Raw genomic sequence first — 24,735 nt, 5'->3', positions numbered from 1 at the left:
TGGTCCTCTCCCCGTGCTGTAACAAATTTAGGGAATGCTGGAGGCAGGAAGAAAGACAAACGTCAACAAAATAAGGGCACTGAGAAATGAAGGGATTTAGAACTGGAATACCAAGGCTTGGAGGAGGAAGTGAGTGTGTTTTTCAGGTTCCTGAAGCATCTAATGCACAGAACCAGGCGAGTTACTGACGGTTGTATACTTTATTTTTTGCTCTTCACGAAAGATTAGAATGGGTGCACCTAAAGGGAAGAGATTTTAGTTTAAAATACTAGCTAGCAAGACTTAAGAGCGTGCAATAATTGTAAGGCACAGGAGACAGAAGGTCCCGCGTGCTGCTAGTGAGTAGAAGAGCAGCTTTGCTGGGTGGATCTGGAACCCCGGGAGGCTAGTGCGCATCGGAAGGGACCACAGGGCTTTACGGTAACTCTGTGGCTCCTTAGCCTCACCCTCGTGCGCAGGCGTGGAACCGTTGCCTCCTGCGGAGCGGTTGCGGGGCCCAGCAGTTTGCTGCCTGGTGGCTTGGCCAACCTGACATCCTGGCGACCTCCACGCACCGAGAAAGTGTTCCGGGCACCCGCGGCTCCATGGCTGCGTCAGCCCGAGGTACGGGAGAGTGACCAAGAACGAAAATGTAGGATTTACCAAAGGCAGGAGCTCAGGTCCGAAGGACGTGGGAAGGTCCAGTCCTCAGGCTGCCCCGGACCCCTGGGCGGAGGGAACCCGAACAGGGAGCACCTACCCTGGAGACGCTGAGGCACAGAGAAGCCTGGGAGGAGAACTGGAGCTGTGATACACGCGTCCTGCGTACCGGCGGCCCAACAGGGGATGGAGACTGGTGTTCTCCGGGAAAACTGAGGCTGAGGGTCAGAGCTGTGGCACAGACGCGGGCTCAGAGTCCTGAACCCCAGCATTCTGAGCCACAGATGCCCAGACCGTACCCGGGGTCGGAGTGCGCGAGTATGGGAGAATTGTTGGGGGCTAGGGGTCGCTTCGGGCTTTTCGTGCATCACTCACCCCGAGCTGACCCTCCCTCTTCTCAATCTAAAAAAACTGAACTGACTCTGTCATCGCTCACTCAGGTCGGTTCTCTTGGACCGGTTCGAAATGACACTTGCCTCCTCCTGATGCCTAGGCTCCATCGACGTGAGTCTCGTGGTGGTAGTCCATGGTGGCGGAGCCAGCACCATCTCGGCCGACCGGAAAGAGCGGGTGCGCGAGGGCATAGCCAGAGCAGCCACCGAGGGCTACAACATCCTCAAGGCCGGAGGGAGCGCGGTTGATGCTGTGGAAGGAGCCGTGACTGTCCTGGAAAACGACCCAGAGTTCAACGCAGGTAAACTGCGCTTTGCCTAGTGAATAATGCCAAATCAGAGCAAGCTCCTTCCCAAATAGATGCAGTATCGCTGAGTCTGGCTGGCTTTGTAGTCAAACAGTATGCTAGTACAAGATGCAGTATTGAATTTATTCATTCTGCATTAAGCAACTTGTTTTGAGAATTTTTAAATTCACCTTTTATTTAACCTGATCCCCAAGAATTCAATACCAAAAACAAAGCATCTTACTGAGTAACCCTCCATAGCCTCAAATTCAAGTGCTGGGGTTACAGATGTAGACTTTTTGTATTTGTGAAAATGTGGCCATTTTGATTTTAAGAAGTGTGTGTGTGTGTTCTCTGCCTTCCCCTTTTAGGCTCAGAAATCCTGAAACCGATTCTGGGAGAGTTCTTTATTATAATATCTGGTCCCTGATAAGTAATAAAGTGTCCCTAATTATCTTTTTAACTAGTAAATTAACTTTGGATATGTCTCTAGGTAGAAAGGACTTTTTTTTCCAGACCAAGCCATAAGTGGAAGCTTGGGGTTTACAGCCCCACTTATCCTCTGGGAAAGAGAAAAGGCCCCCCACACTCAAGCAATCCAAAAAGCATCCCTGAATTTGGGAGTTGGGAGAACTTCCAAGTTGGTGAGTATGGCCATGTGCCAATCCCAACTCCACAGCAAAAGAAAACCCTGCATCTGGTATTCCTCCAGACCCAACTGCACAGCTAAAGTAGGCCCAGCACCCAGGGCCCTTCCTGACCCGGTGTGTGTGTCTTCATTTTGCTGCTTGACTGCTCCTTTATATAACACGCTGGTAATGTGTCTGTCTGAGCTCTGTGAACTGCTCTAGAAAATCAAGGCTCACAGTCATCTGGCAGAAGTGACGGATTAATCTACTGCTTAGAATCAGCATCTGAAGGAAGGAAGGAATCTTGGGAGACTAAACCCCTAACCTGTGGAGTCAGGCTCTTCAAGTGGCTAGTGTCAGAAGGTCACTGTCTGCCAGAGCACTGACTTGGGGAAGGAACTCACACATCTCTGTCAGAAGTGAAGTGCTGAGGATGTGGGACACCCCAGAGCTCTTGCCTGCTCCCTTGGAGTCTCTCCCCCTTTGTCGCCAGCATCAGCCTGTTGACTTACTTTTGTCAGAGTAAAGTAGCTCTTTGTTTCCTAAAAACTCAAATAAATGCAATCAGAATGAATTATTTTGTGTTTGGCCATGTTCTAGGATAATAATCATCATAGTTAGTGTCTCTGCACATCCCAGGTAGGAGTGTTCTAAGAGATTCAGATTAACTCATGCAGTCTGTAGGAGTGTTCTAAGAAGTTCAGATTAACTCACGCAGTCTGTAGGAGTGTTCTAAGAGATTCAGATTAACTCACGCAGTCTGCACTGTGGCTGTGAAGTAAGTGTAAATATTTTGCTCATCTCTCAGAACACTTCAGACCCAGAAAGATTAGGTTACCGGGAAGACAGTTATTTCTTTTGTCTTAAAATAGAAAATCTAAGATCTTAAGATTAAAATACTTCTTAGAACTGCCCGCTCATACACCATCTGTCATGGGAAAAGATTCGGGATAACACAACCAATTAATCACCAATTAGTCATCACGTGAGTACTGAGTGTTTGCTCTGTGCCTGACCCCATTGGGCACTCTGACACTTAATGAAAAATTCCATAAGTCAATCCGCCTGGCTATAGATTGAGACATTACATACAGTGCACTTTCACGGAAGTTTCTGGAGACAGAATTTATAGCTGCTTGTCAGTCAGTGTGCCAGCAGGGTGGGCCACAGCCATGCCTGTGAGGGTCATTCTAAGCTGTATCTACTTGCAAGAAAGACCAGGCATGCTTGAGACATACAAATATACATGCAGGCAAACACTCATGCACATAAAATACAAATTAAAAAAAAACAACAACAAAACAGAAAACAAAGCAAAACCCTGCTGCATATTAGGTGGCTAGAACATTGAAACTTGATATACACTTTGAATTACACAAAATTTTATTCATAACCAAATGCACCTAAAATTTTTAGAAGAAAATGTTTAGGAATAGGGGCTAAAAATTGATTTTCTTGCCCTTATTTTAAAACCTCCAAGTGATTGTGAAGTGTCACCAAGTTTAGAAGCCACTATCAGAGTGCCTTACAGTTTTAATGTTTTAATCTCATGTATTTACATGCAACAAAATCTCCGTTCTGAAGAGATAGTTCTGCCTGCAACAGATAGTATGCTAACCACTGCCACAATGAATTACAAAAAGTCCCATTGTCCACACCCCTTTGAGTCTGTACTTCATGCAGCCATATACCCTGCTAGCCACTATTTCCTGGGCCTGTGGTTTTGGCCAGAGTGTCACAATGAAATCTTGTGACATGGTAAGTTGTTGCATCTGAGTTCTGCTTACCGTGATATGTTAATGATCTCCAGAGCCACAGGGATCCATGATGGCATCCTTTTATGGCTAACAGTATTCCGATATCTAGTATGTGCATCACAGCCAAGGAGAGCCCAATACAGAACCATTAACTTAAAACCTGAATTTCTACATTTTTATTAACTCAAGTTATGTGGCTCTTGAGTATGAACTTCAGAAATAACAATGTTGTATTATAGTATCAAAAGATTGGACCCTCCCCCCACCCGGTAAATGTCCCACCACTTGTATAGCTGTTCACCAGCTGAGCATGGTCCACCTGGAGACAGTTTAAATTAAATCACTGTAAACACAAATAGAGCATTTTCATGGGACTCAAGTTTTACTTCTTGGCCATTCAAGAGAGGTTGTGGTCTTATTTGACAAGAGTGCGCATAGCTTTTTTAGGAACTTGCAAATGTTGTGGTTGTTCATGCCTTCTTCTGTTTCCAGGAACACACAAACACTCCGGTGGACTGTTGTTTTTTTTTTTTTTTATTTTAACTTTAGCCAGCCTGACAGTCAAAGTAAACATGTGTTGTAGTGCTCCTTTGCATACCCTAAAATGGTAAATGTTAAACGTTTTTTGTATGTGAAGTACCTATTCATTCAAGCCCTCATTCAAGCCCTCTGTGTGTTTTTATTGGGTTATCTTCCTCCTGAAGAGTTCTGGGGATTCTTTTTATATTTGAGCTATAAATCTCTCATCAGACATACGAGTGTGATCAGCAGATGCTCCTTCCCCACTCTGACTTTGTCTCTTCTGTCCTTTGCGCATGTCTTTCAGAGTGTAGAGTAGAATAAGGTAGAAAAGACTGGTTATTAGATAGTGGCTTTTGATTTGCTTAGTGAATCACTTAAAGCACTGCCAGTACTGCCTGTTTGTCAAGCCTGACACGACTTCACTGTTAACTGGAGCAGAATGACCTGGAGAATTAGCAGAAACAATGGGCCGTTGCTCTTAACAACCTGCTGACTGCCAGGATGCCTCTGTAAAATCCAGGTTTGCTTGCCCGCCCCACCTTGTGGTTTCTAGAGTTTAAAATGAAAATACGATCTGAACCTAAGGCCATGCTGGCATCAGCCCACCGGTGTCACCTCCTCCTCCACTCCCCTTGGTGCGGGAGGACCTTCTCCAGAAAGAGCCCTGCATCAAGTGCATGTTCTTTATTTTGTAGAAGCACAACTTATCCATTTTTGTTGTTGTAACAAAGCATGCATTTCCTATCAAAGCTTAAAGAATAGTTACCTAAATTTTTTCTTTTTGGTTCTTGTCTAAAATTTTTAAATATATTAGGTTATGAATAAAATTTTGTATGCTTCAAAGTATGTATCAAGTTTCAATGTTCTGTATAAATCATTGAAAAAATATGTAGGAAAACCGAACTGTGTTTCCTTTTCCACACTCTGGCCCTTTAACATTTAGCAGGGTTTTGTTTTGGTGTTTGTTTTATTGGGGGGAGTGTTGTTTGTTTTGTTGTGGCTTTTTATTTGTACTTTATGTGTGCGAGTGTTTGCCTGCATATTTGTGTGTCTCGTGCATGCCTGGTGCCCTCAGAAGTGAGAAGAAGGTGCTAGACCACCTGGAAATGGAGTTTACAGACAATTGTGAGCTACCATGTGGATGCTAGAATATGAACCTGGATCCTTTGGAAGAGCAGCCAGTGCTCTTAACCACAAAGTCATCTCTCCATCCTGAAGCAGGGTTTTTAGTACCACCAATTCTCTAAAATTCTGGATTCTATCAACTATTTTTTTCTACTTCCATGGTTCTCAATGCATCCATGACCCCTAGAGGAGTCACATATCAGATATTTATGATTCATAACAGTGGCAAAATTACAGTTATAAAGTAGTAACAAAATAATTTTATGGTTGAGGGGGTAACTGCAACATAAGAAACTGTATTAAAGGGTCACTGAGTTAAGAAAGTTGAGAACCACAGCTTTGCCTGGAGTTAGTGTAGACTCAGCACATAGTAAGGGCTCAGTTGCATAGTCCTGCCCCCTGCATCAAACTCCAGTCTGAAGGGGCGTGGTTGATCAGCAGTTATGATGCACCAGACTAGCTTTAATATATATATAATCAGCTTTAATAAAGGAAAGAAAAGGGAATTTACAAATCCAAGGTTCCCTTTGTCTAAATAAGACAGAACCAAACCAAATACAACTATATTCAATAGGAACAAATAATAAATATAAAATTACAAACAACAAATAATATTAAGCAAGAAACATATAACAAAAGTTTTACTAAACATTCTATTTCAAGGAGTCTAAATAATGTAGATGGTAACTATAATTATCTAATCTTCAACCCCATCAAAGATCTGAAAAGGGAAGTAATATTACTTAAGCAACCAGGAAGTACAAACAAGAAACTTCCAAAATGTGCAACAAATGACAGAGACAACTGACTACCTGGGCAATCACCCAAAGTTTCGGTTTGCAATGTTGAGGCAACCAACTTTGGCTAAGGCCTAACACAACTGACATAACATTTTTCAAAGGCAAGGAACTTTTTGTAGAACTATCCTACCCTGTCTTGGCAAGATAAGACAGTCCTGTTTTATCCACTTATGGATATTCTGTATCTTTGTCAGTAGATGAGGTATGGGCTTTTCTTTGCCCAAAGGCCAGTTCTGCCAAGAAGACAAGCTCCCAGTGGAGTGCCTTTGGTGCTCAACATTCTCTCGGGAGTAGAGCAGTGTTGCCAGGAGTGATTGTGTCTCATAAGTACAAAACTCTAGGTTAGATTAAAGGCCATTTTCTACAGCTCTTCAAAGAGGTCAAAGATTATACTATCTGTACTAAATATAATTTCTATGTATCTAAAAAACCTGAATATCCTAAATATAAATATGACAAACATATATGACTACTAATATATAATTCATGATACCTATTTAACTTGGAGACTAAGAGAATAAACAACTATGCAAAAAATAGGACAATATCTCCAAACATAAACAATGTCATTACATAAATAATATCAGAGGTAGAAATGTACATTGCAATATGATAAATATCTCAATATAACAATTGTTTTAAACAGAGGTAGAAGCATACTCACATACAATGTTCAATATACAAGAATCAACACCAATGCAATTTTCTAAAAACAATAATTCACAAATACCAATCATCCCATCAAACCAGGTAATCCCCCCCTTTTTTTCATAAACACCCCCTGAGTCCATATAATACCTCCCCCATCCCCTCAACCCTATACCAACTACTAAATGATGTCCCTAAACCTGAGGGCAAACTCTGTTGGGAGAGGGGGCGTCGTCCTCTAAGATTGCTTCCAGCTGACATGGGGGCAACGTTCTTCTCGGGGTTATGTGAAAGCAAATAATGGTAAAATTCCCAGAATAACATTTGGTCGAGGAAATTGTAACTAGCCTCTGAGTGTTTTGAGGAGGTCCGGCCAGAGTGTTGTCAAAATTGTGCACCATTTGAAACTGTCTTGTGTAGTTGGTACCAAAAAACAGGTCTAATTTTAGCGCTATTAAAAACATGACGTCATAGTAATCAGGTGAAATTGATGTTGTGGGGCCCCATCTTCATCCTGGAAACTTCAAAGATTACTGAAGGAAAATTTGTTGTTTGTTACAGAAAAGGTAAACATTATCTACAAAGACATATACAGACATATATATTCAATGGAAGGTATAATAAAGACAGACACAGATATGAGGAAAGGCAAAGAAAGTTTATCAAGTATCATTATTATTGTTATTATTATTATTACTATTATTATTCTGTCCCATTTCATGGCTCCTGACCTGATACAGAAACTCTGAGATATCTCTTATCAACAGGCTTGGAATTGAAGAGGGACTGAGCCATAGTCCAACTCCAAAACCAGCTCTACATACATATAATTAAAAGCACAGTAATATATATATATATATATATATATATACATAATATGTGTGTGTGTGTGTGTGTGTGTGTGTGTGTGTGTGTGTGTGTGTGTGTGTGTGTGTAAAAAATGTTTTCTACTTACTAAACCTATTCGGGTTCTGTGTTGATCCATATTGGGTTGTAACTAGTGTCCATCCGTCAGTATTTAAATATCCAGGGTCCCTTAAGTTCTTTGAAGATGAGTGGTTTCCTGTGGAGAAGAGGGACACGCCTTACAAAACAAGGTAATTGGCTAGGCTTCCCCTTCACCAATCACAGATATTGAGTCCCTGGTTAGTTATACTTTTACCTATAATCAGGTTTCTTCATCAGAATGGTTGAAGATGGAAGTTACAAAATAATCCCACACTAGCTCATAATTACGTATAATAAAGGGTTATTTTTTAAGGGTAGATTCACAGATATCAGTCCTCTGCACAAACGGGGAATAAGAACCGAATCCAGAAGCCAGGAAAGAGAGAGCAAGTATGCACTTTACATCGGCATTTATAGTATAATAGGCCACGCACATGTAGGCTGGTGTCTTAAAGACTACTGACTGAAGGAATTCCTACAGCACCTCCCCCTTTTGTTTAAATAAAAGAGTTCTAAGCCTAATACAAGACTATATATAATAAGAACAAATATCAAGTATAAAAATTAGGATTATAACCAGCATAAACAATATTAATCAAGGAACATATGCTAAATGTTTCAATAATCATTCTATCCTAAGGAGTCTAAGTCTTGTCTAGGAAATGGTTTGGCTAAATCATAAGAGGAAAGTAACTATGACTATCTAATCTTCAATCCTATCAAAGGCCTGAGAAGGGATATAGTATTACTTGAGTAGGCAGGAAGTGCAACCAAGCAGCTTCCAAAATGTGCAATAGATGACAGAGACAACTGGCTACCTGGACAATCACCCAAAGTCTCATTTGCAATGTTGAAGCACCAACTTTGGCTAAGGCCTAGAGTAACTGACAGACCATTTTCTGAGGCAGGAAAATTTTCAGAATTGTCTTACTCTGTCGTGGCAAGTTTTGGCAGTCTTTTTTGCTTGTATCCTGCTTGTCCTGTCCAGACATTGTGCATTTTGTCAGTGGTCGAGGTATGGGTGGTTCCTTGCCCAAAGGCCAATTTTGCCAAGAAGAAACATGATCCAGGTACAATGTCTTTGGTACTCAACAAAAGATACGATATAGATAAAATAGGTATGGAGAAAAGTAAAATTTTTCCTAAGATCTTTCTTCTTTCTATCTCATATCTGATGACTCCTGACATGAGACAGAAACTATGAATTTTTCTTTTAACAACGTTTGGATTTAGAGAAGGATAACCATTGTCCAACTCCAAAGCCAGCTTTGATTTTTAAGTGAGTTATATTTCTACTGGGGTATTAGATATTTAACAGAGAATGTACATATGAAATTTTCCCTGCAAATGACCTGACCTCATAAGTCATTTTCCTCTTTAGGCATCCAAATGTCCAAGGTCTCGTGACTTTTTGAAGATGTGTATTTTCCTGGAAAGACAAGAACATAACTCTGTCCCAAACCCTATGAGGTTTCCTTACCACCTGTATGATTGTCACCTCTGTGGATGAGCTGTCATTTATCTGTCTCAAGGGGTTTCACCTTTTCAGATAGAATGTTTATTAATTTTGATGTTATTATAGCTTGTCTTCTCCTGTGGAAACAAGATCAAAACCCCTTCCCCAATGTAACACATCTCCTGGTTTTCATTCTGAGGTCAACACATCCTTGAAATACATACACCAGCTGATTTAATTCAAAAGTCTTTTCTATTATCCAATGTCTCTCTGCTACCATTGTTCCTTTCTCACTAGCATTAAGAAAATTCAGTGTTAATAAAGCATTATGTAATCTATTTCTGGAGGTATTTTCCATCCTTTCTGTTTATTTAACATGTTCTTTATAGTTTTATCTTATCTTTTTATAACTGCCTGACCTGTAGGATTGTTTGGTATACCTGTAATATGTTTTATACTATAATAAGCAAAAAAACTTTCACTTTCTTAGACACATATGCTGGACCATTGTCTGTCTTTATTTGTGCAGGTATACCCATGATGGCCATAATTTCTAATAAATGTGTGATTACTGAATCAACCTTTCTGAGCTTAAAACAGTTGCCCACTGAAAATCTGAATAAGTATCAATGATGTGGTGTACATATTTTAATTTTCCAAATTCTGTAAAATGGAACACATCCATCTGCCTGATTTCATTCCTTTGAGTACCCTTTGGGTTGGTCCCTGCAGGTAGCGGTGTTTGATTATAGAAAGAGCAAGTAGGACATCTCTTTATAATATCCTTAGCTTGCCGGGCAGTGGTGGCGCACGCCTTTAATCCCAGCACTCGGGAGGCAGAGGCAGGCGGATCTCTGAGTTCAAGGCCAGCCTGGTCTACAAGAGCTAGTTCCAGGACAGGCTCTAGAAACTACAGGGAAACCCTGTCTCGAAAAACCAAAAAAAAAAAAAAAATATCCTTAGCTTGTTGCCATGTAATAGAAAACTCTTTCTTTAAACCTTTGCTATTGACATAATGTTTCTTATGAAATTCTGAGGCCTTCAGCATTCTTCAATCAATAATCAGTCAATTTCTGCTTTACCTTGAGCTAGAGGACCTGGAAGACCTGTATGGGATTGGATGTGTGTTATGTATATGGGACAAAGCCTATTCCTGATTATATCTTGAACCTGTATGAATAATGAAGTCAATTCTGTATCATCTGGTATAAATTTGGCAGTTTCAATATGCAAGACAACACTTTCTGCATATTATGAATCAGTAATTATATTGAAAGGTTCTTTAAAATCCCTTAGTACCATGAAAATAACATATAGCTCTGCCTTTTGGACAGAATTATAAGGGCTTTGTTCAACCTTACTTAAACCTTCTGATTTGTAGCCTGCCTTTCCTGACCTATTTGCATCAGTATAAAATGTACAGGCTCCAATTATTGATGCATCACATACAATTTAGGGAAGAATCCAAGTAGTTCTATTTATAAGGTTAATTTTATTGCTTTTGAGATAGTTGTTGCTAATCTCTCCTAAAAACTTAGCTTTTTGACATGGTTCATTGTCTTCCCTTAATTTTTTAATTTCATCAGTAGTAAAAGGCACTATCATCTCTGCTGGGTCTATACCTGCTAGTTGACAAAGTCTCAATTTACCTTTTATAATTCAGAGAGCTCTTCCACATAAGTTTTTAAATTTTTACTTTGTTTACGTGGTTAAAAAGATCCATTCTAAGATATCTTCCCTATGCATTAAAATTCTTGTAGGGAAAATTCTGGAAGGCAATTTGACTAGAATGCAATTAAGATTTGGATTCACTATCCACATGTGCCTCCTGTAATTTCCCTTCAACCACAGTTAATTCTTCCTCAGCTTCAGCTGTTAATTCCCTGGGTCTATTTAAGTCTTTGTCACCATCTGAGGTTTTGTCTAAATGAATTATCAGATCAGGCACTCTCCCAACAGCTGGTTGTAGTCTGGAAATGTCTTCTAACAATCTTTTTTTTTCTTCCCCACCCCTTCTTCTAACAATCTTTGAAAGTCATTAAGAGTCTGCAATTGGTCTCTCCTAATTTGTGCCTTTTGTGTTCTAATTTTCTGTAAACCTATTTTATAACCTAAGTAACTGACTGAATCTCCTCTCTGTATTTTTTAGGAGAAATTTGTAATCCCCATTTAGGCAAAACTTTCTTTACTTCTTCAAACATTCTTTCTAAAGTATCTGCATTTGAATCAGATAACAAAATGTCATCCATGTAATGGTAAATTACAGACTTAGGAAATTGCTTATGTATTATTTCCAATGGCTGACTTACAAAGTATTAGCACAGGGTAGGGTTATTGAGCACTCCCTGTGGGAAGGACGGTCCACTGGTATCTCCTAGTAGGCTGGGAATTATTATAAGTAGGCACTGTGAAGGCAAATTTTTCTCTGAGCTTTTCTTGTAAAGGTATAGTAAAAAAACAATCTTTTAAATCAATAACTATAGGAGGCTATCCTTTTAGTAACAGAGAAAGCAGAGGAATTCCAGATTATAGAGGGCCCATAGGTTGAATTACCTTTTTGACAGCACTTAGATCTTTCACCATTCTCCATTTTCCAGATTTCTTTTTAACAACAAATACAGGAGAATTCCAAGGGCGGGTCAATTCTTCAATATGGTGAGCATCAAGTTGCTCCTCCTGTACCAACTGTTCTAAAGGCTGCAGTTTGTCTTCTGTTAAAGGTCATTGTTTGCCGGGCGGTGGTGGCGCACGCCTTTAATCCCAGCACTCGGGAGGCAGAGGCAGGCGGATCTCTGTGAGTTCGAGGCCAGCCTGGTCTACAAGAGCTAAGTCCAGGACAGGCTCTAAAAAAGCTGCAGAGAAATCCTGTCTTGAAAAACCAAAAAAGAAAAAAAGAAAAAAAAAGGTCATTGTTTAACCCATATTAGTTTCTCAGTTAACCATTTTTTTTCTCTTTTTTTTTTTCATGGTTTTTTTTATATTTAAAAATTTCCATCTCCTTCCCTCCTCCTCCCCCCTCCCTCCCCTCCTCCTCCCCCTTCCCTCCCCTCCCCTCCCCTCCACCCATACCTCCCCTCCCTCCTTCTAAAGGCCAAGGAGCCATCAGGGTTCCCCACTCTATGCTAAGACCAATGTCCTCCCAACTCCCCCCAGGTCCAGGAAGGTGATCGATCAAGCTGAGAAGGCTCCCACAGAGCCCGTCCATGCAGAAGAATCAGAGCCCAGAGCCATTGTCCTTTGCTTCTCAGTCAGCCCCCGCTGTTGGCCACATTCAGAGAGACGGGTTTGGTCGCATGATCCATCAGTCCCATTCCAACTGGAGTTGGTGATCTCCCATTAGTTCTGTCCCACCGTCTCCATGAGTGAACGCACCCCTCTCGTTCCTGACTTTCTCCCTCAAGTTCTCGCTCCTTCTGCTCCTCATCAGGACCTTGGGAGCACAGTCCAGTGCTCCAATGTGGGGCTCAGTCACCTTCCCCATCTGTCGCCAGCTGGAGGTTCCCTCACGGTCCTGACTTTCTTTCTCATGTTCTCTCTCCTTCTGCTCCTCATCAGGACCTTGGGAGCTCAGTCCGGTGCTCCAATGTGGGGCTCTGTCATTTTCTTCATCTATCGTCAGGTGGAGATTCTATGGTGATATGCAAGAAATTCATCAGTATGGCTATAGGAACTGGTCTTTTTAGGCTCCCTCTCCTCAGCTGCCCAAGGAACTAACTGGGGGCATCTCCCTGGAAACCTGGGAACCCCTCTAGGGTCAAGTCTCTTGACAACCCTCAGGTAGCTCCTTAAATTAAGATATATGCTTCCCTGCTCCCATATCCACCCTTCCTATATCCCAAGCACCCCATTCCTCCGAGCTCCCCCCGTTCTCCCCTTCACACTTTTCTCTCCCCATCTTCCCTTGGCCCAGTCTTGCCCAACCCTCAAGTTCCCAATTTTGCCTGGCGATCGTGTCTACTTCCAATATCCAGGAGGTGTAGGGGGTCTGTGCTCTCTTCCAGGGCAGGTCGCCCCAGGGTCCGCATTCACTCACCAGTTCAGATGGAATGTCAGGGCACAGGATCAGGGATTCCAGGCAGCCCAGGGTCGCAGCCCAGACAAAAGGGCCAAGGTGGGGGCAGGGCGGGATGGAATACCACACAGCGAACCTGGCAGCACAATCTGAAGGAGCCAGCACCCCTCCGCAGGAATCCTCAGACCTGCCTGGAGGCCAGAGTCTGACCCCTTTGGGTGGATGGCCTTAGAACAGGAGCAGGACACCTGAGAACACTAGGGAAAGCTTGGGAGACACAAGCCTGCAGAGGGAAGTGGGTGTAGGGGGTCTGTGCTCTCTTCCAGGGCAGGTTGCCCCAGGGTCCGCATTCACTCACCAGTTCAGATGGAATCATGAATTTGTATATTTAGACCATTTGTCAGTTGTAGACAATTTTCAATCCTCATGTCCGTGAATGCTTTTCAGACCTAGGCTTTTCCTGCCCTTTAGGGACTCAAGTGAATTAGGTGTTAGAGCTTTTGTTAGGCCACCTCACCCAGCTTACCCCTGTAATCCTAGCACTCCTACAGCTTCCCAGGAGGTGAAGACAGGAGAATCGGCAGCTGCTCACGTGCCAAACAGCCTGGTGTGTACAGCGGTGAACACTCGATCCTGTCTGAAACAAGATTGAAGGTGGTTCCCTTGGCCTCCGCGGCTGTACCATGATACACAATGCCAGCGCTCCTAAAAACACAGATGATGATCTTCATTAACTGACTAGAGTCCACTCTCCCTGTGGCACCAGGAGAGAGCACTAGAATGCAGTGAGTTGGCGACTACCTACAAACCAACCTCAGAAAAGGGTCAACCTTTCAGGGACTTTGACCTTGGGCTTCCCAGCCTGCAGATTGAGAATTAACTTTCTGTTGTGTAAGCAACCTAGTCTGGAGTATCTTGTTATAGACTAGTACAGTCCTGGTTTCATAAGCGCAAAGGATGGGCACTTTGTTGGACACGGAATTCTGATCTGATAGTTCTTTTCTTTCAGCTCTTGGAAAATGCTGTACCTCTTTCTGGCCTCCATGGTTTCTGCTGAGAAATCCTCTGCTATTATTTTTGGTTTTCCCCTATAAATAATGTGTCATTTCTTTCTTGCTACATTCAAGACTGTTTTTCCAGTGAGTGGGATTGAAGCCTTGCAAAGCACTCTACCATCCCGGGCTTCTCAAGATGTTTTTATATTGATTATGGTGTCTTACTGTGAATATCTCCGGATTTAATAGTATTGAGGATTTGTTCAGCCTCTTGAATTTGTATATTTATTTTTTTTTTTTCTTTTTTTGTTTTTTTTTTTTTTTTTTCTTTCTTTTTTTCTTTTTTTTTTTTCTTCTTGGTTTATTTTTTTTATATTTAAAAATTTCCATCTCCTTCCCTCCTCCTCCCCCCTCCCTCCCCTCCTCCTCCCCCTTCCCTCCCCTCCTTCTCCCCCTTCCCTCCCCTCCCCTCCACCCATACTTCCCCTCCCTCACCAGTTCAGATGGAATGTCAGGGCACAGGATCAGGGATTCCAGGCAGCCCAGGGTCGCAGCCCAGACAAAAGGGCCAAGGTGGGGGCAGGGCGGGATGGAATACCACACAGCGAACCTGGCAGCACAATCTGAAGGAGCCAGCACCCCTCCGCAGGAATCCTCAGACCTGCCTGGAGGCCAGAGTCTGACCCCTTTGGGTGGATGGCCTTAGAACAGGAGCAGGACACCTGAGAACACTAGGGAAAGCTTGGGAGACACAAGCCTGCAGAGGGAAGTGGGTGTAGGGGGTCTGTGCTCTCTTCCAGGGCAGGTTGCCCCAGGGTCCGCATTCACTCACCAGTTCAGATGGAATGTCAGGGCACAGGATCAGGGATTCCAGGCAGCCCAGGGTCGCAGCCCAGACAAAAGGGCCAAGGTGGGGGCAGGGCGGGATGGAATACCACACAGCGAACCTGGCAGCACAATCTGAAGGAGCCAGTAGCCCTCCACAGGAATCCTCAGACCTGCCTGGAGGCCAGAGTCTGACCCCTTTGGGTGGATGGCCTTAGAACAGGAGCAGGACACCTGAGAACACTAGGGAAAGCTTGGGAGACACAAGCCTGCAGAGGGAAGTGGGTGTAGGGGGTCTGTGCTCTCTTCCAGGGCAGGTTGCCCCAGGGTCCGCATTCACTCACCAGTTCAGATGGAATCATGAATTTGTATATTTAGACCATTTGTCAGTTGTAGACAATTTTCAATCCTCATGTCCGTGAATGCTTTTCAGACCTAGGCTTTTCCTGCCCTTTAGGGACTCAAGTGAATTAGGTGTTAGAGCTTTTGTTAGGCCACCTCACCCAGCTTACCCCTGTCTACTTTGTACCATTTGTTCAGTTTGGACAATATCTTTATTCTTTCTCTTGAGTCAACTATTCTTTCTATTAATTCATACCAATTACTCAGATTAATGAAGTTTTCTGTATCATTTGCTTATGATGCAATACTACTGATTTTTCTATATTTACTTAGTCTATTTGGTTTCTATGAAAAGAAACAAAGACTAGGTTGCTTTTATAACCGACTTTTATTTTGTTATCATTATTGCTGTGTGTGAGTGTGCGTGTGTGTGAGTGTGCAAGTGGGTGCCTATGGACAATTTCCAGAAGTCGGTTCTCCTTCCACTGTGGGTTCTAGGAATGGAACTTGGTTCCTCTGGCTTCCGTGGAAAATGCTTTCAGTTGATGAGTCCTCTTGCCTGCCCCTGGATTGCTTTTAAACTGAAATTTGGGGGTTGTTGGTTTTTTAACTTTTAGTAGTATATGGTAATTAAACATTTTAATAATGTACTCCCTCATTATCCTCTCTCTTCCTCCTCCAACTTTTCCTAATCTTCTTTCTTTTCTGAACTAGTCTCCTGCCCTCTGTGTTTATATTTTGGGTTGTTCCAGGGGACAGGCTCTCATGGGGCAGCTCAAGCTGGCCTAAACTCATTGTGTAACCCAGGCTGGCTTCTAGCATATAGTCCTCTTGTGTCTGCTTCCTGAGTGCCAAGGTTACATGAGATTACACATATATGCTGTCCACCAGCCCACAATGTATCTCCTATATAATGTAGAATGTATTGGCTAGGCCATTCAGTGGTATGAGTCAGTATGAATAAAGAGATCAAACATACTTATTGGTGGCCAGCTACAGAGAGAGACACTTGGGCTCTCACCATAAAGTATGATATAGGCTATCGGATTTTATAGATTGTGTTTATTGGATTGAGAAAATCCCTTCATATGAGACCAGCATTAATCTATGCATGAGGGTGGATCTCCATGACCTAATTATCTTCCATTAGGCCCTACCTCTTAAAGGTTCTGCTACCTCAATGCTATTGTCCTGAAGACATGTGGGAGACAAACTGTGACCAAACCAATAGGTACCAAGTCAAATGTGTTTCCACGATGTTCCTCTAGCAGTAGAACCAAAGGTGGGTTGAAAGAGGTAGGTCGATAGAAAATCTAAGTCTTTTATAAATTTTCACTTTTGCTTTTCAACTTCTTCTTGGTTTAGGCTGTGGGTCTGTCCTGAATGTGAAAGGTGACGTTGAGATGGACGCTAGCATCATGGATGGGAGGGACCTGTCCGCAGGAGCAGTGTCTGCCGTGCGCTGTATCGCAAATCCCACGAAGCTTGCACGGCTTGTTATGGAAAAGGTACGTGCGACGGATGCAGGGCTTCCTGAGAAGCTGCTCCTGCTGCACTTCTGGGGTGAACAGGCCAGCCTGTGAGCAGTGCTGGAGCTCGCTGTTCCAAACGCACACAGGAAACACACATAGTGCCATTGGACTGTCGCGGGTCAGCCATTGTGTTAACTAACAACTGTGACGCGTGCTGACTTTGACATCTCCTGGCCTTCCTTAAGTCAGCTGGGGACACAGCTCTGCGACAGATCATTTAACTAGAGCTCAGCAAAGCTCTGAGGTTGACTGCCAACACAGAAGAAAAGGGAGAATACAGTTCAACTTCTACTTTGGGGCCTTTTAATGCTAAAAAATAGTTATTATTTCCACACAATAGAACAGGCATACATTTACATAGTTGTTATTAATTATTTTATAATTAATTATATTTATAATTATTTTATAATTTATACTTTAAGAAAAGACTTCTTTCTCCCTTTCCCATGCTGATTTAGACACCTCATTGCTTTCTGACTGGCCATGGTGCAGAGAAATTTGCAGCAGACATGGGGATTCCAGAGACTCCTGTAGAAAAACTGATAACGGAGAGAAGCAAGAAGCACCTGGAAAAAGAGAAGCTTGAGAAGGGGGCCCAGAAAGCTGACTGCCCTAAGTAAGTTCCAGATGCCACCCAGACTTCCGGAGCCGTAGAGGTGGGGATTTTGGCCGTGTCCCCTCACCTGTGTTCCCTGAGTGACCAACTGTGGAGGGAAGGCAGCTCCCCTTCGTCAGAACCTTCACCCTCACGTTTTCCTCCTGCACACATAAGAAGTCGGACTAACAGTTCTCTGGCACTGTGGAGCAGAAGGTTGCTAACCAGGCTTCATGGCACACATGATCCCAGCCATCGGGAGGCAGAGGCAAGAGGACAGGTTTTAAGACAGTCTAAGCTGTAGAGTGAGGCCCTAGCTCCAAAATTAGTAATAATTCAGAAAAACTAGGAGCTCATAGGAGAGTAGAGTTCAGTCTCAAAACACTGCAAAGTTGCTAGAGTTTACCAGACATCAACCTTCAAATAACCTAGGCAGATTGCATATATTCAGATACATATTATATGTTATGTATATAATAGATCATATGCATTATATCTATTAAATTATAATTTTATAATTAATTTATGGCCCCCTTTCCTAAAGAATCAGTTTTGATGGGTCTAAGACAGAGAAGCCAGGCAGGTATAATGTGCGAATCTCTGAGATAATTCTGATGCCTTTCTAGGTTATGGGACTGAAGATGTTAACATACTGTTATTCTCTCACTTGCTCTCAGAGGGGATCATGCTATGTAGCTCATGCAGAGCCTGGAATTTGCAGTCCTCCTGCCTCAGCCTCCCAGCTACTAGGACCTGAGGCTCTTATCTCTGTGGACTAGAGTCAGAGGAATGTGGTTGCTTCCAGTTCATTTTCAAAGCTGTCTTCCTATTGCTTTCTGAAAGTTGTGTGTGAGCTGAGCATGTAGTTCGGCGAGAGAGCATGTGCCTAGTGTGCATAAAGCCCTGTGCTCAGTGCCCAGCACTAAGAACAAAACACCTCGAGCTGTCCGTCAGCACCAGCCAGCACTGCTCTTAGATGTAAACGATGGGCCCCTCACCCTGGACCTTGCAGTTTAGAGAGGTCAGACAGTTATCACAGAATGGTTGGCCCAGCGTGACTCCCCAGCCTCTACCCTTGTCACTCACCCTCTGCAGCCTCCAGGAAGGAAAAGCTTTTCTGCCTGTCATGCTGCCCCCTCCTGGAAGCAAAGGTTTCCTGAGCCCGAAGTCTGGGCTGTGCCATTGTTGACATCAGAAATGAACACTTCTGGGGAGTCTGGGAAGATACAAACAGCAGGACTCAGGTGGAAAATTATCTACAAAGTGACGTGTGTCATACTTACATGGAAGCATGTTCCCTCACAGTGGCAACAGTCCACTTCTTTGCCGGCACACGTTTCAGTGTGAGCTTCTGAAGGTGCTCATGAATTAGTGCCATCTCCCCAAGAGTTAAATTTGTGTACATGTCCACCTCAATAAGAAGCACTTAGGCCATTTAAATTTTTCTGGAAGCCACATAAAACAGTAAAAGAAACATATAAAATGAATAATTATTTTTTGTTAAGAGTCTCCTAGCTGGCCTCAAACTCACAGAGATCCCCCTGCCTCTACCTCCTGAGTTCTGGGATAGATGTACTCTTTAAAGTAGAGATTTAAAGTACCGGTTGGAAATTGGCCTGCTGGTGGCATGTAGAATAAGCAACAAATGTTCCTTGAGCCTAGAGTGTTAACATATAATGTGGGAATTTAAGCGATTCTAAGTTCCAGTCTTACTTGGGGACTGTTCCTCATCTTTATTCTCTTCCTTTTCCTGCTTATTTTTGGCAGAAACTCAGGAACGGTGGGTGCTGTTGCCTTGGACTGCAAAGGAAATTTGGCCTATGCCACCTCTACTGGAGGGATTGTCAATAAAATGGTCGGCAGAGTTGGAGACTCACCTTGCATAGGTAGGGCTGCGAGGTAGCTCATGCGCCACCCTTGCCTCCCATGTCCTCAGATTCTCATCCTTTCCTGTGTCATGCAGCTCCTAGGAGTGGCAGTTGGGTTGGTAGAGGTTGTTGGGGACCGCTGCTCTGGGGTGTTCACATCTAACAAGCACATCAGTTTCCCCTGAATTACATTTCAGGGACATCTTGGGAAAGAAAGTGGAGGTGAGGATTCAGCAGTCACACCTGTCTTCTCTGTAGCCCCGGTTTCAGGGTCCTCGGGTCGCTTGCAGAAGGCTGAACACAAACTACCTCTTCCTAGGCATGAGTCGCATTAACAATAAAAATTAAAAACTGGAAAATTTGGGCTGGAGAGATGGCCCAGAGGGAAATACCTGCTGTGGGTGTGTGAGGACCTGAGTTCAGATCCCAGCACCAGGTAAAAGGCTAGTGCAGCGGTGTGCATCTGTAACCCAGCACTGGGAGAGGCAGAAATGTGTGCATCCCCAGAGTTTGCTAGCCAGCTAGTGAGCTAAACCATCCAGCTCTGGGGTCAGTGAGTGGTGAGAAATCCCATCTCTGAAAATAAGGTGAGAGGGATCAAGGAAGATGGTGGAAATCTACCTCTGCCTCCACATGTGTACCTGCGTATGCACACACCCACGCACACACCCGCACACAGAGAGAACATGTCTCCAGGTACTGCATGTGAGTAGCACACTGCACTCCTGTAGACTGAAATGCCCTCATATCAACACCTCATGCAGAACAAAAGCATCACACGTTTCGCTCTGTTTGCTCTGTGAGGTTTTGCACTTTCTGGTGGGAATTCTCACGAACCCCTGCAGCTGGATGACATTTTAAGAAACAGCTAAATTGTTCATCTGCCCAGAGGAGCAGCTTATACTTTTAACAGAAAACTTGACCTTATCTGTATGTTGTGATATGCCTAGTCATAATTTACACTCTTGAGAGTTCTTTGTACCCTATACGGTGATGGCCTCAGAGGAAATGCATGAAGCCTCTTTAAAAATCAGAGGCCTGCCTGGTGAGGTGCTTCAGTACTCAGAAGCAGACATGAAACACTCACTATTTGTTCCTTAGCAAAAACCCTGCTAAAATATGGCTGCTCAGCACTACAGCGTGCATCCAGCTGGGATCAGACCGGACCCCAGGCTCCAGGCTCCAGGGCCAGGCAGGGCCAAGAGCCTAGGACTAAATTCAGGCTTTGTGAGTCTTTATGGCAAAATAATGAGAGGGAAAATCTGTGGTCTGAAGTCCCAGAAGCCACTGTCTTGGTTTTGGGCACCAAATGCGCTCATCTTGACCCTTCTGGTCAACAGTCCCCAGGAGGGTCCAGCTGTCCCTCAAGGACCTCCTGTAGGTGACACTAGGCACTTAGTAACATTTACTTTAGCAGTGCAATTATCATACTGAGAAAGGGGGTGCCCATGCCAGAATCCATGGAGTCACTTTGGCCCTTTGTGACTCTAAAAGTACTGAAGAGAAACAAAGACTTGGCAGCTTCTGAACAGTAAGGCCCTCCTGACAGCATGGAATCAGTCTGCTTCACCCCACGGGAAAAGCCTGAAGGAAAGGGAAAAGCCTACTCCTATTGGAAAACTTTGTATTCCTCTCCTAATCTCTGCCCCCTCAGAACCAGACCATGGAGTTACCTGCTTTCAAACACCCTGGGAAACTAACACTCAGCGGAAATCTGCCCTCCTGAGCCCTTTCCCCATACCCAGCATCGCTGCATAAGGCAAATGCCAACATGATGCTCTGTGGCAACCAGAACAGGGTAAAGGGAAATCCTTCCAGGCTGTGGGGCTCAGACTGGTGGCTCTGGGTGAACAGATAAGGAACGATGGTGAGATGAATATAGAGCTGCTTAGAGTAAGATTAGGGAGAAATTTAATCAAAATTCCTTTGGCTCCAGAACCCTTTTATGGATAGCCCAGAACAGTTTAAGCTACTTTCAACAGATAGAATTTCTTTCTAAATCATCATGGCGTACATCGAGGTAAGCCTTGGAAAGCTTCGTTTTGTCAAATTATTTTAATGTCTAATGGCTGTCCTAGTCATCCAGGTGACACCTCCAAGGTCCTCTTCATCCTGTGCAAAAGGAATGGCACCACTGGGGGGAAAAAGGTGGCTGTCCTTTGGGACAAAGGAGGCGTTGCCCTGGTGGCCCTACTCTGTGAAAGGTCACGCCTGCCTCCTGAAGGTCCCATCACCCTGCACGCTGTGTGTTCACAAATGCCCCTCTTGTACACTTTTACGTCACGGACCATGAATAGGGATCTGACCTCTGTCTACACCTCCAGGATATAACGTTATGTAGCATGAGCCTTGTGTTTGAACTTCTTGACTGTGTTGCTCGGTTAAAAGCAGTCTCCTTTTTTGAGCAGGAGCTGGAGGTTACGCAGACAATAACGTTGGCGCCGTCTCAACCACAGGGCATGGAGAAAGTATCCTGAAGGTGAATCTGGCCAGACTCGCCCTCTTTCATGTAGAACAAGGTACGTGGGCTGTGATCAAGTGCGTAACTGGTAAAGACAAGTTCATGGATGCTGTTTGATCGCTGATGGGGTAACCTATGGAACCTTTATTGCCCCAAGGTAGTTCATACTGTTCTAACACATGCCTACATTCTGGTGGGATCTGGACTAGAAGAACCTCTAGAATACTATATCATTCTCTGGGCTGGGGAAATATCTCAGTATGTAAGAGCACTTGCTGCACAAGCATGAAGACCTGAGTTCAAATCCCAAGTACGTGTAAAATGTCAGGTATGGCTGTACAGGTGCCTATAGGCACCTCAGCCCTGTGGAGATGGAGACAGGTGGACTACTGGGATTTGCTGTATGACAGTATACAAGAAAGAAAAAAAAAGAAAGAAAGAAAGAAAGAAAGAAAGAAAGAAAGAAAGAAAGAAAGAAAGAAAGAAAGAGAAAGGAAAGGAGGGAGGGAGGGAGAAGGATGGAAGGAAGGAAGGAAGAAAAGTAGCAAGCCCCAGGTTCAGTGAGAAACCCTGTCTCAAGGGACTAAGGCATAACAAGAACATGGTAGGGTAGGCCACCTATGTCCTCTGACTTCCATGCATATGTGTGGGCACACGTGGGCACGTATATAATATATGATATGTGCCTGCTGTTCTCTTTCCATCACAGAAGAAAAGCAGCAGAGAGGGGTTGGCCATGACCATGGAGTAAAAGGGAAGATGTCTCCGCCCCATTTAAGCATGCATGTTGTGGTACTTTGCTGGTCAGTATGACCAGACGCCTGACAAGGATCTTTGTTTTGCTTCACACTTTGAGGACGTATGGGCCACGTGATGGGCAGCTTTGTGGCAGTGGAACGTGAAGTAGTTGCTTGCTCATATCTCAGTGGACCAGGATATGAGGCAGGGCCAGTCCCCTCCCCTTTTCCCAGAACCCACTTTCTCCAGGGAAGCCCAGCCATAGATTTCACAATGTCCCAAAGCAGCAGCACAGCTGGAGTCCAGGTGTCCACACCTGGGAGCCTGTGAAGATCATCGCATGTGATGTTTCTGAACCTCTCCTTGTTTTCAGGAAAGACCGTAGAAGAGGCTGCTGAGTTGGCGTTGAATTATATGAAGTCAAAGCTCAAAGGTCTAGGTGGCCTCATCTTGGTGAGCAAAACAGGAGACTGGGTAGCAAAGTGGACCTCTGCCACCATGCCCTGGGCAGCGGTGAAGAATGGCAAGCTGCAGGCCGGCATTGACCTTTGTGACACCAAGACCATGGACCTGCACTAAACCCCAGAAGATTGTAATCTGCCTGCTAGGCTGGCAGTGAGGTTGAGCTGCCTGGTGTGGAGACCTAGCTCAATCAATTAGATGTAGACATGGAAAACTAACGCCGTCTGTCCCTCCTTTTGTTCCCTTGATCAGTGAGGCAATGAATGTTTGGTTGAGGGTCAGATTCTGAAGCGATGAGATGCCTGTGTTAAGACAGTAAATATGGGAGCCTTAGGGAGCCCCTATTTCCCAGTCTCCATCATGCAAGGCTAGAAGGGAGCCGCTAGATTTTGACCTCAGAACTGCTTTTGGGCTGAGAGAACAGCAACTTGCAGAGGCTAGCTTGGGAGGTATGGGAGGAAGGGCTGAAGAAAGGTGTTAGAGAGAAAGACCCAAGTCAGGTGAAGCTCAAAATGTTGCAGAGTTCATTCTGAGACACAAGAACACCTGGCAAGATGTGCAGGGAGGAGTTCTTTATCTGTGTGGGGGATTGGAACTTTCTAGAACAGAACACTCAAACTTCTCCAACACGTATCTGGGTACTTGAGTCTCCATGGTTGCCCGATCTGTAGCCTAATGGAGTCTGTGAAGTTTCTGAATGTCTTGGGTTTTTCTTGGCCCACAGATGAGCTCCCAAAGCCAGCCCCACCTGACCCCAGTTCAAGTTGTCTTCACATGGGCTTGATTAGGCTCGTGACCTTTCCCACTTCTCCAGCAGTGAGCGGGTTGGCAGGTGGCTGGAGAGATGACACTGGCTCACTGAGGGAGTAGACTGCCAATACTTTGGGACAGTCCTACACACGCTGAATCAAATGTTCAGGGCGGTGAGAATGACGCAGAGAGCAGTCTCCTCAATGGAGAACGCCCCGTGCACTGGTCATCACTCTGGAAATGGCATGTCTGCTGTGCTATGTTGGCTCAGCTTTTTAGTCTATCGGAGATCCCCTTCTCTCTGGGAAGAAACTGGTTAAACTTTAAATCCCACATGCCACTAATAAAATGTATTTTTGAAAGAATAAGTGTGGTTAGGTGTCACTGTTGACCAAGACCATAACAGATACAAGTCCCTCCTCTTGGTCCCTCAGTGCAGGCAGGTATAAGAGATGAGGGGGCCTTTTTAGGGTGGTATGTAAGAGTGGTATATTCTGCCACTTGGAGTTCAGTGGGGACTTTTAGAAGCATTGAACTTGCTCTGAGTGTTTAGGGAGAAACAAAACTACCATTTCCAAGTCTCAGCTAAACTCATGACTCCCTCTGCCCAGCACTTTGCCCAGGTTCACAGCAGCTCCTGACCCAGGACCCTCTGGTGACCCTGGGGCTGTGCTGCATTAAGGAGAAAGAAAGACACTTAAGAGTCAGAACTGAGCTTGCCGCTGCCCCTCCTCACTACCCAGGGGACCCAGGGAATGTTAACGTTCCAGAATTTTTCATCCATGAAAAGCCTCTAGGACTCTGAAGTTTAAAACTTAGTGCATCATAAGGATCCTCTGGACAAATTCAGGAACTATAGCCAGTCCCCATTGTGAGGGCAGCTATGCCTTTATAAACCTCAAAGGCCCCAGCATGCAGTACCTGCTGATGTAGCAGGAGGCATTTTCTTAAG

At 44.1% G+C, this 24,735-nt stretch overlaps 1 protein-coding gene across 1 annotated transcript; it reads left to right on the top strand.

The window, feature by feature from the left end:
* The first annotated feature begins 480 nt into the window (after positions 1–480).
* Asrgl1 (asparaginase and isoaspartyl peptidase 1) lies at positions 481–24,071 on the top strand. The gene is made up of 7 exons (XM_038348639.1): positions 481–603; positions 1,133–1,333; positions 16,743–16,885; positions 17,368–17,525; positions 19,272–19,390; positions 21,781–21,891; positions 22,945–24,071. Exons 1-7 carry the CDS (start codon positions 585–587, stop codon positions 23,148–23,150), a joined length of 957 nt encoding a protein of 318 aa, XP_038204567.1. The 5' UTR covers positions 481–584; the 3' UTR covers positions 23,151–24,071.
* The last annotated feature ends 664 nt before the right edge of the window (positions 24,072–24,735 follow it).

The sequence above is a fragment of the Arvicola amphibius genome, chromosome 1, assembly GCF_903992535.2.
Source record: "Arvicola amphibius chromosome 1, mArvAmp1.2, whole genome shotgun sequence".
In the NCBI taxonomy this organism is placed as follows: Eukaryota; Metazoa; Chordata; class Mammalia; order Rodentia; family Cricetidae; genus Arvicola; species Arvicola amphibius.
Note: the sequence above shows the minus strand (reverse complement) of the source record. Positions and strands in the feature narration are given on the sequence as shown.